The sequence below is a fragment of the Manacus vitellinus genome, unplaced genomic scaffold (genome assembly GCF_001715985.3).
Source record: "Manacus vitellinus isolate BGI_N305 unplaced genomic scaffold, ASM171598v3 scaffold_6_pilon, whole genome shotgun sequence".
NCBI classification, from domain to species: domain Eukaryota; kingdom Metazoa; phylum Chordata; class Aves; order Passeriformes; family Pipridae; genus Manacus; species Manacus vitellinus.
Window position 1 is genome coordinate 11,178,793 of NW_021940750.1, and position 15,229 is coordinate 11,194,021.

Sequence of the window (15,229 nt, forward strand, 5' to 3'; positions counted from 1 at the left end):
GTCAGCATGCAGTTAGTACCATAACTATTAGATGTAAAGTTGGATTACTAAGGACAATTTATTTTCATATTTCCACTTCATACATTCTTTGTTATGTCACTAGGGATACACCACTAGAGACACAGATTTGATAAAACAACATGTATTAGATGCACCTAAAGAACTGGTTTTATGCTACACTAATCCTGGGTAAACGAAATAATTCAGTACCAGTCCTAAAATAAATTTTAAAAAAGATGATATAATCACTTTTTATATTTATATCTGGCAACAGTGAACATGATTGAAAAAAAGAAAATCTAATTCATGCTATACCTGTCAGTTCATATTGTAAAACTGAGATTACTTCTCATCTCATATGTAACATCTCAACAGTAGAAGAGCTTGTTTCCAAGCAATATAGATTGGAAAGTGTATCCACCTATATATCTCTGTGTAAGTCACTAAGTTGACTTGTTTCTGAGCAGCAATTTAATATACAAATGATCAAAAAAAATCTAAAAAAACAACTGTACACTCATCATGTAAATCTATGTACATGGACTAGATCCTGAAAAAAAAATTCCAGATATTCTATTCTAGGTCTTCGTAACAACAGTACTTTGCTATTTAACTACAGTCAGACTATAGAAGAAAACAATTTCCCACTTCTATGTGTAAATTTTTAGATAATGATTTGAGAGGTTTATCAGAACACTTAAAGTTAGGTCATTGAGACAAGCTGTTAAAAGAGCAGAAGTCAGAGAAAAATCAGCTGCTAAAGCCTTTGTCACTCAGAAAAATGAAGGACTTGTAACCAGCTGGGGAAATAATCATGGATACACAGAGACATGCACAAAGGCATGCACACACTATACTCATACATGCCAACACACACACACTATTTAGATCTGGAAAACAAGGCAAAACTTTCTTGACTAATGAACTATCTCAAAAAAACCCCAGTATTTCTATTAAAATTAATATGATGAATTTCAAGAAAAATAACAAAGCAATAGACCTATTAACTAATTTACCACCATAATTTGGACCGTAAGATGGCAAACCATTTTGATATGCTTCATTACAAGGACATTTATACTGCACAGGGCAGGGGTGGGACTTCCTCTCACCCCCAACCATGCTCTCTGTTAGCAAGTGACTATATAAATATTTCTGATGGAGAAAGACATAAGGTCTCTGATCCAAGACACCACCTCATATTTGATAAATTCAGCCGCAGTGAGAACTTGTGAATAATTTTGGAAGAGGAGAGGACTTTGGCTATTTATCATAGTACTAAAGTCCCAGTAGCTAGGAAAGTCTTGAAGGAGAATACTTTACAGTCACTCATCTACATTGCCAAGGGCTACAGGGTTCCTTCTGTATCCCTTAGTGCATTATCTCAAAACAACACAGGTTAACGTTTGTGCTCTCACCTAATGCTGCATAATGTCAGCTTCACTGATTTCTCATATATTCATACCTCAGGAAGGGCTAACAAATAAACAATAGGGGGAAATCACCTAAACAAACATTGCATGGCAGTATTGTATGTTACACACATGCAACAAGTGCTCTGCTTCTCTCTTCCATACACATACACTGAATACCCAGAGTGAAATCCAGAAAAAAGCCACCAACTAGAAAACTAGAGAAAAAATTCCAAGTATTATTACAAAAAACAAAACATCAAAGATTTCATAACAAAGACCAAACACTAAGTGCAAGAAAAAACTATCTGTGTTTATATATTTAATTTATATTCATACTGAACAAGTCGGGAAAAATCAGAAAGGAAATTACACTGTATTGGTAATACCTTCCTTGAAATGCTGTCATTGCATATAAAGGCTTCACACAAGCATTGGGGTGTACTTGAAATGAGTACTGAAGACACACTACTACTACTACTACTACTAGGACAATGATAGTGTTGTTATCCTCTCTGGAACTGGCTAAGGTCTTTGTCATTCCCATTGGTGCCAAACTAATCAAATACACCTTGAAACAAAAAGTGATGGTAAAAAACTTTCCATTATATGTTATACATGTGCCCACAAGTTTGCTACTCTCTAGAAACAAATACAGGCATCGTCATTCATTTCCAACCTTCTTAACCTTCTATAGGAGCAGAGAACCTAAAAGTGAGGCACAAAACTATACAACGACTTAGATCTGGAAGGGTAAAAAAGTCATAACCAATGAAAAATGGAGGACAAATGGAAATTTGTCTTTAAGATAGCAAACATTCATTTTAGTGGACTTTCAAGGGTTGATTCTCTTACTCTTTCAAAAAATACTGTATGATATCTTTGAATTAAAAAATATCTAATCTTATTTTATACCTAACCAAGAAAGAGCTATCTCTGAGAGCCTAAAACACCCTAGACCACTTCTCTCTAAAGACTCAAAAATAAGAAAATCGAGATCAACATTTTCAAAGGAAGATTCTGCTGCACAAGCCTGGGAAACATTCGCTAGCAATCCAAATTCCCAGAAAACGTTTTGATCTGGAGAAGATTCTAATTGATCAACAATTTCACTGGAAGAGTTCTAAAGGACTGCTGTAGTTTACGTTTGTATGTACAGTGTTTAGGCAACAATAAAAGCTGTAAGAAATCAGTACTGAAGGTGTACCTCACTGTAGCACCCAGTACCTCAGGAACCAGAAATGGTTCCTTTCTCAGTATATTAAGAAACAACAATTCATCCATTCCCCACGAATGTGAAGGCAGTTATTTATAATGGAGAGGAGACAGCAGTAACTGATATGATCATTGAGAGAAAGAAGTAGCTGGGACTTCTAAGACAGAAATCTAGTCCATTTTTTTTCTCTGTAAAAGATTTCTTAACACTAAGTAGAAGAAACATTTCTGCATAGCCTCACTTTTACTATTTCCATTTTAACCCACACCTCTACTTAGCACTTTATTTTAACCATTGGAAAGAAGTGCAATAGTTATTCTAGCACAAGAGTGGGTCACAGCAGCAGAAACTGCCATCTCATGTAGCACACGCAGGCTACCTATGAAAAGGCAAAGCTTCTGACTTCATCACTGAGGATGAGTGTCCAGCCAAGGCAACAACTTGGAACGTGAAAGGATGAAGGATATTCATTTAAAGCTCCTGTCTTGGATTAAAGCACCTTCTTCTAAAGGCTGAGTTATCTGTTAAACTATGTAATACAGGTACGTCTAGAAAGTGCAGTGGAGGGGAGGGATGTTGGAAAACATTCTTCTTTGTAATTATCCATTCCCCACCCCCTCCATGAAATTCTCCGAGGCTTAAAAAGTGCTAATGACACTTCATCACACCTAAACAGCAGGAGCCATCACCACTCTCCAACCTTTATCTCACATACATAAATTATCCCAGCCTCCCACAAATCAACCTTGTAATTTCTTACTTTGTGAACTTAGCATGTTTTATTTTAGTAACTTATCCTTTAAAGTTCAATCAACTCTAGAGGAGACTGTTTCTAGAACATTATTTGTGACAAATGAAAAGTAAAGATAGTATGGAAAGAGAATACACTTATTAATAGCAGTTTTTTCATGCTAGTTACACAACAACACAATCTTAGTCATGCAGAGTAAAAATAATGAGACACAAGATGACACATGAAAAGGATCTTATACTCTTCCCAAAAATTAATGCATGTACACTACTTGCCTAAAAGTCCAGATTAGTTGTCATACTAGATTTGTGTAAAGCTTTAGGAAAGAATGGTGTGAGGGCTCTCTACAGAAAACTACACTAAGTGAAGGCTATTTCACTAATTAACACCCCTTCCCAAAAAAATGCTTATCTCCTTTTAAGATAAGCTTCTTTTATGTAAAGACCCCAAACATTTCCAGAACCCTGACTTCAACATCTGATGGTATTCCTTACACAGAAGTGTGCTTCTGTGTGCATGTTTATCAGAAGAGGTCGTCAAGGGCTTGCTAGGTTTATTCATCATTTTAAGGCACTCCTATTTGCAAAGCTTCTGTTAATGTCACTGAAATCTAACCCAGACAGAAGTTTCAGAGGTCACATATTTGGCATGCTACATTTAGAAACCCAAGTACAAAGTTGACGAGGACGCTTCAAACACAGGGGATTACAGCGGAAATAGGTCTCCTTATACCAAACTGGCTATTGAGCAAATTCAAGAAAGAACACACCGAGACTGCCTGATGCTATTAAAGCTCATATTCTTGCTTTATTTTTTCCACCGACTAAATCAATTCTCCCATTTGGCAAAGCCCAGCACAGAAATAACACCTTTTTAATACAGCAGAAAAGAAATAGACATGAGACACAAAATCATGTACTACATGACCTATAAAAAGCAGATACTTACAGTTCGTAGGAACTGTATTTCATCTTCCCCTCCTTCACCCCCTTCAGCCATGGCTCTTGAGGAGTCAGCTCTGCTGAGACTGATCGCCTCCACCGTCAACTCACTGCGCTCTGTATCGCTCCTCTCCTATCAGTATTAGCATATAGCTAATCCACAGCCATATAGGGAGCTCAGCTAACTCCACTGCACTGCAGACTGTCAGTCAACCCCCTCACTGCCAGAGCCAACTGCGCTGCTTTTCCAGCTCATAGCAAGCAATTCTTTTCCTTTTCTCTCTAGCTTGGAGGCAAAACCCCCTACTGTTAAGCTATTGCAGGAAGCATTATATGCATCACTAGGTGTTGATTTTTTTTTCCCCTCCAGATGCTGTCTGGTCAAAACAGCAATAATGGTGAAGTGTTAATGAAAACAGAGCTTGTGCTTCCATTTTCACAGATCAGGGTTCCCAATTTTGCACTGATATGTATCAAATTCAGCAACTCTGAACCTACTAATTATGCAGCAGAAGGATGTAACTCTGATGATCACAGGACAAGCTGATTTTGACAGCAGGTATTTTCAGCTTGCTTACAATAATTTCCATTTCTTGCTTCTCTGCATAAGCAGCTGCAAATCTGATTTCCATCTGATCTGAACCAACTGTGTGTAGTTATTTGTGCTATCTTTTACATGGTATTTATAACTATATCCTAAGGACTTGAAGGGTTTTATCTGTACCTTTTCAGGACTGCACCTGAATATGTATAGAGGATGGTACATATTTACTTCACAGCCCATAAAACACAGTTAAAATAAATCTTAAAATAACCTTAAGTTTTAGTTCAATAATGAATAAATTTGTAATTGATGAAAATTGTTATTTATTACTTCAATATGAGCAAATGATCAAGGAAAAAACAGATCAACTCTAGAACAAAATTTAATTAAGTGAAGGGAGGAAAACAGAAAGGACACAAGGAAACAGAAGAAAGCACTGGGGAGGCTTAGCCAGCCAATTTACTATATGATCTTGAATTTTGTGGTAAGGTTGCAACCACAGCCTACCCATACATTCCACCCCTGAGAAGCATAACCCAAACTTTGTGCAATCCATATTTACATTGATACATTCCCTCACAGACTACCATATGTATACATCTTTTTTCTCAATAAGAGCATATTTATGTTTTACAAATGAAAAACATACGCATGAGAGTAAGGAAAGAATAATTTTCTTGGAGTCACAAGGACAAGTGTAGCACACTGAAAACTGAAACTATATACTCTGTGCCCACATGCAAATACATTTATACACAACTGTCCTCTGGACATGGAAGCCAATGCACTATGCCTTTCCACCCCCACCTCCCTACCCTCCACCACCAAAACTAATAGTATTCTGATTTTGCAGTAATTAAAGTAAACGTAGTCACAAGCCAAACTATGAAATGCCCAAGAGTTTCTCTCCTTGATGGGCAAAATGCTTTGAAAAATGTTTTATTTCACTCTCTCTTATTACCCTGAAAAACTCCGTCCAAAAAATAATGACAATGCCATTACTCAGCAACAGGCAACTTCAGGTCAAAAGCAACTCAGAAGCCTCTAGCTGACAAAGTCATACAGGCTCTCCTTCCAGTCTGTCCATCCCCATCCCCCATCCCGTAGTTTTGGTTGGATGTTGTGAGGAAGAAAAAGAGCTTTGTGCAAGACAAAGGCAATCTGATAGAAAATTATTTTTTGAAGTGCCAGAAAACTGATATGGTTGGTATTTGAGCATCCATTTTTGTGTTTGGCTTTTGTGATGTTTATCTTAAACTACAGCCATCTTTAGATGAATGCTTTATCTCTTTCCTCATCAATACAAAGAACATAGCCTAACAGATCTTCCTGACAGAATATTGTTATTCCAGAGGGAAAAATATAATCAGAGGAGTGAGGAAAATTTGCCTAAAGAAAAGGTATGCCACTCAGTGTTTTTACTAAGAAACAGATAAGACAGAGAGGCTTACTGTGATACATGTTTATCCATACCTTTATATTCTTCACTATTCTACATTCTAGTGGAAGATGTCCTTGACCAGGGAAGGGGCAGAGGGGAGAGGGAGAGTGTTGGAACTAGGTGATTTTTAAGGATCTTTCCAACCCAAGTCATTGTATGATTCTATTATATTCACAGTGGATTTGATACAGATATTTCATGACAAAATCTACACATGTAAGGACCATTTTATAAATGTTAGGACAACTTTACTGTAAATGAAACAACCTTTCAATCATACTACTTTACTTTGAAAGATTATAAACAAGAAATACCTGAAAACCTGAGAAAATAAGCACAAGATTCATGGAAACTACGAGTGTTTATTTCCTTCACAAATAGAAATCAACGTCATGCAGTACATTGCTGGTCAAATTTTATTTAAGTTATGCAGTGATATTTCTGGATAGTAACTTCTGAACATGCAAAGTTGAGGTGAATCCACCTGAATCAAATTAAAAGGGGGAAAAAATATAATCTTTCAAATGTTTTCCTCAGATATTGGAGTTTCCATTAAAATGCTCCTTATTAAACTGAGAAAATTCAGAGTAAAATACTAAATTTATATCAGTTAATATAGATAGCTATAGTTATCTATGTCTGCAACTCCTAATAAGGCAGATATAGAGGTTACCAATTTTTTTTTTTAAACAGACATCAACATGCTGAGATCTCACTTTGCATTTTTTAAACAACAGACAAAGCATACAGAAAGAGGAATATTGGGAACACCTCAAGCATTATAGCAGAGATTAAGTAAAATATCTAAAATTCTGATTCATGTCAAACCAGTAGGTATGTTTTTCTGTTTGTAAGTCCCTCTATTGTTTGATACTCAGCTTTACAAAGTAGCCTGTGAATTGTTTTGGGAAACAATTTCCTGTCATAATAGGCAAAATATTTTGTTTAGATTTCCTCTTTTTAAAATTAAGTTTAACGCAAAACCATTTCATAACACTTCTATTCCTTGGAGTATTGTTCTGCTTGGTGTTACACCTGCATATTTAAGGAGAAAAGTATTGAGCTGCTACAGCATAACGAAACGTACGTCTCCTCAAAACTTAGGTTTTTTCCTAGGACTTCCCATTGCTCCAAGACTGAGATTTGGCTGTTTATGGTACCACACTTAATCAGATGTCGCATTTAGATGAAGTATAATGCCTCGTATTTCTGATTTCTTAATACTAACTTGTTTTAAAAAAAATATGGTTCTAAAACCCCAAAATTTACTGAAGCTATGATTGAAAGAATATGACATCAGGTAACAACAGTAAATCAATCCAAAATGATCATATATTACACACACTATATATGTGTATATATATATACACACACATATGCAGTCACTCTCCTTTACTGGAGATGACGGTGGGGTGCAACATTCACAGGTCAAATAATCTGAATTTGGACCACGGTGTGTTTTATGATATCCTATTCATCCCAATCAAATCTGAATCTGTAATTTAGCTCTTTTGCTGCTGGCCACATTCTGGACGGAGTCCATGGTATTTTAGAGCTATCAAAAGAATTTGTCTACAAAACAAACTTAAGGAAAACTTCCTTTCAGTTTTCAGCACAAACATGCTGCCTGCTTATTCTTCAACATAAACTCTTCCTTCTTACTAAGGGATTCAGACTGACTCACTCTTCACAGAAGTTCTTGATTCTACGTTAGCTTTTGGCAGGCCTTCATGGCTGCTGCCACCAAACAATAACTCAGAATTTTTGTAGGGGCAGTAGCCTTGCAATAAAGTAGTAACACGGACTTTACAAAAGAAAATAAACAGTCATCCTGTTGTAATAAATGGATATCTGAAAAGTAAACAACTTTTTGTTGTGTGTATTTTACCTTTCTGAGGTTGACTCAACACCCCTAATCAAAGATGAATCAAATACCTAGTAGAAGATATTTACAAGACCTGCAACAGTAACTACATGCACACTCATATTTTCAAAAGCACAGGTAATACCAGTTACTTAAGTGTATGTTGGGTGAGGAGTCAAAATTGTATTCTCCACTGATAATTACAGGCCTTAGTGCTAAAATTTAGATGCTGCTTAAGACTGACATGTCTCTGCATTCTTTATGTGTCTCTTAAGAACATAAATATGCAAAAATACAGGATTTAAAATGTGATTAAAAGAAACAAATTGTTTTCTTTACAAAAACTTCACAAAAGTATTCAAATTCATTATGTTGGCTGTTTTTAGCAGTGAGCTCCTTGTTCAGTTCACAAACATTAGGCATTTAAAACAGGTGAATATTTCATTCACAGAAGAGAAAACTACTCCTGTGAATATGCAATGATCAAGTTTTTTGTTCACTTTTGGGGGTGGTTTTTTGTTGGTTTTGTTTTGTTTTGCTATTTCGGTTTTTCTGATTTTTTTTTTTTACTTATTTTTTCTAGAGGAATTGCATTACATTTTACTGTGGAAAATGTGGGATCTTGGTCAAATTGAGGAAAACCTTCATCAGAAGACTACCAGTTTGAGAATTTAGAGAGAGAATGATTTTATTAACTTACACATATTTCCAAACTTCATCTACACTTTTTCTGTCCTTTTAAAAATTTCTTTTGTTGGATTTTACGCACATCTTGTGTCACTGCTTTGTTATACATTGCAAAGTTTTATTTTGTTTTTAAAAGTTGAGGCAATCTTTGATGCAATTCTTTATGAATACAGAAAGAATTAAGTGTGTTATATAATATAACACAATCCATAGCACAATATCAGTACTGCTTGTAAGGCCTAATTCAGTGACTTTTCAAGCAAATTCAGCACTATTTAATTCAAAATGAGGAAAGGACAATATCTCAGAACAGATGCTGAAAAACTTGTTCTTCACCAATGATCAAAAGTTTATGTTAGATTGCCATCTGGTGGTATTAGATTAAAAAGAGTCTGTGTCTAGGTAGGCATAATCATTCAACATTATTTTAACTAAAGTCATTGGGAATCTCATTTCCAATTTTATTATAGACTATGCAGCACATTTTTTACTACAGTCTACACTAGGTACTCTGATACTGCACCTTCTTAAGTTTTCTCAAAAAGAAAAGAAAACAAAACAAAACCCACAAAGAAAAGGTATGCTCACATGTTTTTTCCTAAACTTAAAATGTCAGTACCTCAATAAGACAGAGTGATAGAAAGAAATAGGGAAAAGGGGTGTGTGTGGGGGGGATGCGTATAAGAAAGAAAGTGACAGTCAGAGATTAAAATGGAAAAAGTATCACCACTCTGTGTTACCCAGCATCATCCTGTTGGTCCAGTTCTTCTAGTCTTCTTGGTGGTGAGGGTTTCCCAAAAAACATAGTCTAGTGGATTAATACACATTCAGGAGATGCCAGGCACCTCCCTTTGGGGAGGGAAGCTTTGCAGACTCTCGTAACAGGTTTTCAGCCTCACATGCAGTCTTCTCATGGTGGAACAGATTAGGGGGGCGTTTTGGGGATCTTTGGTGGTTTATGACCTCTTCTCAGCTGCATCTCATGTGAATGTCCTGTGGTCTTCGGGGCGGGGGGGAGGGGCAGGGTGGGAGGGTGGTGTAGCAGGGAATTACTCCTTTGGTTTGGTGTGGAGAGATTTCACCATCACACACACAAACTCCTTCTCCCCCACCACCCTCTGAGTCCAGATAGGGCTGATTCTTAACACAGATACATTCTTCTTTCCTGAGCTTTGTTTACTTCTCCTCAGACTTGAGAGGATTAGACAATAGTCTTATTTCAAGTCCCCAGTCCCAGTCCAAATTCCAGTCAGGAGGCACTGACAGGAAGGGGTACTTTGGTGGCCACAGACAGACTATTGCTTCCTTGCAGTTTGACAAAAAGTCTTTCTATGATTTTGACAATGTTTAAGACATTACTGACATTTCAGTCCATCACAATAGTAAAGAAGTTCTTCCTCATATTAAGGTGGAACTTCCTGTGCATCTGTTTCTGCCCATTGCCTCTTGTCCTATTGCTTAGCACCACTTCCCCTTATTACCACAACCTTTCAAAGATGATTGTCAGCAGCCTAGCTATTGTGTCCACCAGCTTTCTCAGCATTTGTGGATGCATCCCATCAGGTGTTAGTTTTCCTTAGTTTTTCTTTTGTTGCTGATATATTTGAAGAAGCCCTTCTTGTTGTCTTTGACATTCTTGGCCAGATTTAATTCCAGATGGGTCTTTTCCATCCTTGTTTCATTTCTATTCACTCTGACAACATCCCTATATTCATTCCGAATTGCCTGACCCTTCTTCCATCTCCTATGTATTTCTTGCTTACACTTGAGTAATGACAGGAGTTCTTGCTCTTTGGGATGCACCATTCTTGAGCCTGGAAGAAGTGATCCTTGAATATCAACCAGTTCTCTTGGATCCCTCTTCCCTGAAGGGCCTGTTCCCATGGGATTCTCCCAAGAAGATCCCTGAAGAGGCTAAAGTTAGCTCTCCTGAAATCTGTAGTTGCAACCTTACTTGCTGCTCTGTTTCCTCCTCATCCGATACTGAACTCCACAATCTCATGGCCACCACAGCCAAGGTTGTCCCCAACCTTCACATCTCCAATGAGGCATTCCCTGTTAGTATAAGGTTGAGTAGCACACCCTGTGGGATCCTTCACTACCTGGGACAGGAAGTTGTCATCAATGTTTTTCACAAACTTCCTGGACTGTTTGTGCTTCAGTGTGGCTTCTCCAGCAGATGTCAGAGTAGTTAAAGTTGCAAGATACAGGGAGATTATCTCTGGGAAAATATAAAACATTCCTGGTCTCAAAATGATACCAATACCGAATTTCACATTTCTGCTCCAAACTATTATATATGATATGGACAAACTTGTATTTCTAAGCTTGCTTTATTCTTGAAATGCCTGTTTGTTCCTGTCATATATTCCCAAATCTTATCCAACTGGCATAGATGAAGCATGACTGTTTCAGCATAATCTATAAGCATATAAGTATAGATTGTTTTGATGAACAACCTGGAGTTACGCAAAAAAAAAAAAAATCAGCCTACCAGTCAACAGAGAACTAAGCTAATTGAGTTTGTTTGCAATAAAAGCATGACTAACCATTCCCAAAGAACTGAGACAGAATACAGTTCTGAACTAGCAATGCTGAGGAGCTGACTGTCTTCATGTGACACAGAATACTGACATAAGTCAAATGATGAATTTTCAAACTATAGCATGTCAGAATTAGGAGCTACCATGTAGTTAGTGTTTCTCTTGCATCTACCATGTAGTTCAAGAATTACCACCATAAAATGTCTAGATCGTATCAGCTAATCAGAGAGCTGCAGCTATAAAAGTAACCTCAATTCTGTCCAAATCTCAATGCTTTGTAATTGTTAACTGCCGGGGTTTGGAAATTGTTAACTCACTTGTCTACCATTGGTTTCTGTGTTGCCATAGTTATTATATTGTCTCCTTCCACTGGCTAGCCAAATGGTCAATCCCCTCTTTGGCCCAGCAGCCCTTATAAGCTGTGGGAAATTTGAATAAAGCTCTTCTTCGCTGCTGGATTCCCTGTGGGCTACGTGGTCTCTGTCTCCTGGCTTAAGTACCACGAGGGCAGGGGGGTGATTCCAGCCCTGAAAACCCTCACAGAGCAGCCAGCGGTGACCCCCCAGAAATCCCTCAAACTGTGACAGTTAACTTCCTGCAAGGCCATTGTAATTGCTGTCAATACAATTACTATAGTTTTTTTATAATCTGAACAGCTGAATTTTAATAGATTGCATATATACAGTGTTTTGTATTCAGCTGTGTTGTTCAGTTGTGATTGGTAAAGTAAGTCTCCCAGTAATGTTTTTGGACTGCCTCTGTGAAAATTGTACAAGAACTCTCCATTGGATTTACTTTAGTTTCTGATTTACCTTTATTTCTCAGAGCTTTTATACATAAATAATTACTGTATATAAAATTATTATAGAAAATTAATCCACATTATTAAACTCCATTATTAAACTATATCAATATTCACTCCTCTTCTAAACAGAATTAACAGAATGTCAATTTTCTCTGACTTAGAGAAAATTGCCTATGGACATTTATTGAAAACACTGAATATCTTTAATCATTTCATATTATCTCTGATGTGACTCCCTATAAAGTGAGATCTCACAGTAGCGCAGAAAGAAATAGAGTCTAAAAAAGGCATAGTTTCTATTGCAAGTACTTTTTAGTGTATCACAAATTAACCCCAGGCAAATACCAATTCCAGAAAAAGTGCTCAGAAGAAAGGATCGGGATAAAAATCAGAGAAACCTGCAATGTAAATTGATAGCATCCTACTCCTCAACAGTAACTTACCTTAGTATTTTGTTTTGTGGCTTGTGTTCTAAGCCCTTATACTTCTGTATCTCCTACTACCTATTTCAGAAACCTCCCTTTTATTAATTGATACTTGTATTTATGGCTGGCTTGCTTTCTTACAAATTGTATACTGTATAAGAGTCATCAGCACTGTAGTTTTGTTTTGCTTTTCCAAGGAGTTTCAGAAAACGTACTTTAAGTTCCACTTACAAATACTGCAACTTAATATCTTCTAACAATCCTGAAGTATTTCTGTTACTGAGAACTGAGTAGCACTGTGCCTCATACTAGGTTTGTTGTTTTTAATGACCAAAATTACAGACCAATTACTTATTATATAAACACTACTAATGGGATAAAATGAGCTTTAGAATGCTCAACATGAATGTCCTCTTTATTCCCTGTCAGTTGGCTTCAGATCTAACCCTTAGTGGTTTCCTGTCTTGCCTGGTTTCAACTTTCTCAGAACACCCTCTCACCAAAACCCAGCCATGAGGTTTGTATGTCATATTATATAATATGTTACCAAAGGGTACAACGTGACAAGCTGTAACCATTGAGAGGGATGTGAATAATTTGTGAAAGCAGATGGGTCTCTACTATTATTTCAACCATCTCTCAATGGTTATTTTTATTAACCTATTGTGTACCATCGACAAATTAGAGAATTTTCCAGGTATTTCAAGGAAAGATAGCATCAGAAAGCTTATTCCTTATACACAATATCTTATTTTACATAAAAATTAAGATATTTTAGGGGAAGAAATATCTTTATTTTATAAACCACAGTGCCTGGAAAAAATACACAATTTTGCATAAAAAGCAAAGCAAAACAAATAAATAAACCTTCAGAAACCCCCAACCTACCTTGTCTTTAAAACAAGAAAAATATGAACTATACAGTTTGTCATCAGGAGCATTCATCAGATTTTTCTTTTTTCGCGTGTGTGTGGTACAGAAAAAACATTCAAGACAACTTTCCTGGGAAGAAGACGGGGTGGGGAGCTGTAAAATAAAAACACACCTACCTACCCACACATAAGATCCTGGAACCATACATGACAGTCAGTGTGTTACTCTAACATGAGCCATGCTAGGTAAATAGTTTTAAATATAGAGAGGTGAGTTCTTACGAGTCAAGTCCACCATAACTGTGATCAACCATGCAACAGATACACAAGCCCAAAATAATATATATACACAAATATATAGATATATAGTTACACTCAGTAAGCACAGCACCTCCTGTAACAAATGACAACCTTGATATTAATAGTTAAATTTAAAAATCAGTAAAAGTGACAATAGAATTCTTACTGTTTAGAGTATATTTCTTCTATGAATTTATAGACTTGGATGATTATGAGCTAGTACTGATGGCCATGACTACTGACCATGGCAACTGATGCATAAAATAATTATTAAAGGAAATTATATGAAAAAAATTGTCAGTAATTAAAAAATTAATAGTTAGCATATTTGAGAAAGCAACCAGATGTAAGAGTGCCTTCTCAGTGTTAATTGTATACAGCAAATAGTAAAATCAATGATTCAAAGGTAGGCAACAGTGACATACCAAACACCCTTATTCCAGAGTCTAATCAATTAACTTTTCTAGTCAGGTCCCAAAATGAATTACAATCACTCACACATAATTTTAAAGTGAAGACTGTCTGCAAATGAAACTTTACCAGCTTGGTTCAATGGTTCTTTAGGAGGGGCACAGGAAGGGATTAAGAGTCAAAACCAATTTTGACTATACTGTATATTGAACTCCATTCTGAGTATTACTATACAAACAAAATTGCCTTATATAACATGCTGACAGTACAGTCTTACGGAGTTTATACACAGCCATTGTTTATTCAAGCCATAACGGTGTTTATCTTATCAGTTCTACTTAGATCTAATTTAAATTGGACAGACATATAAGTTAAAAATTTATATAAACATTTATATTGGACTTGCAAAGAAAACTAGAAAGTTATATAAGGACTGCTAAGTCAAAGGCATTTCAAACTGTTTCTAGTATTGCCCATTTGTGAATACTTCAGGAAAAAAGTAATAGAACTGTGTAAATCTGTTGCAATAGTCTCCTCACAAAATCTTCCACCTTCTGCAAATCTACATATAAAGGATTTCAAAATCCAATTGTATTTGAACAGTTGAATGTGGTAACTGAAAATCAGTTGAAGAAAATGGAACATGGCATAACTTATAAGATGTAAAATCAATAAAAATTCAACAGAATTTGTATTTCATTCAATAAAGAATTCCAACTTCTACTTTTTAAGGCACCAAACTTAAAAACAAAACCATCTTTTTTGACACTTTTTAATTATTAGAAATCAAGAAACCTAAAAAGAAGCTTCTCTCATAAAGTGATTTGTGCTCCACTGAGTGTCTTTTGGTGTAGTACAAACTTATTGGTAAATATTGCTGCATACTTTAGAAAGAAGTAGTTATTCTCACTTCTACTTTATGCACATTCCAATTTATGTCACCTCTTTGTTTACTTCGTATTACTTTCAAGTTTTGTTGTAATTTTGTACAGCTTTAAATAGGTAATTTAATATCCA

General features: G+C 36.1%; 1 protein-coding gene across 2 annotated transcripts in view; it reads right to left on the bottom strand.

Moving 5' to 3' along the window:
• RYR3 (ryanodine receptor 3) overlaps positions 1 to 4,439 on the bottom strand; it is a 212,879-nt gene extending 208,440 nt beyond the window's left edge. Inside the window, exon 1 of one of the 2 annotated variants that reach the window (XM_018082300.2) lies at positions 4,328 to 4,439. In XM_018082300.2, the coding sequence (XP_017937789.1) occupies positions 4,328 to 4,378 (51 nt within the window). In that variant the 5' untranslated portion in view covers positions 4,379 to 4,439. The remainder of the gene's footprint in view (positions 1 to 4,327) is intronic. The other variant, XM_018082301.2, reaches the window with a different exon arrangement.
• Between the last annotated feature and the right edge of the window lie 10,790 nt (positions 4,440 to 15,229).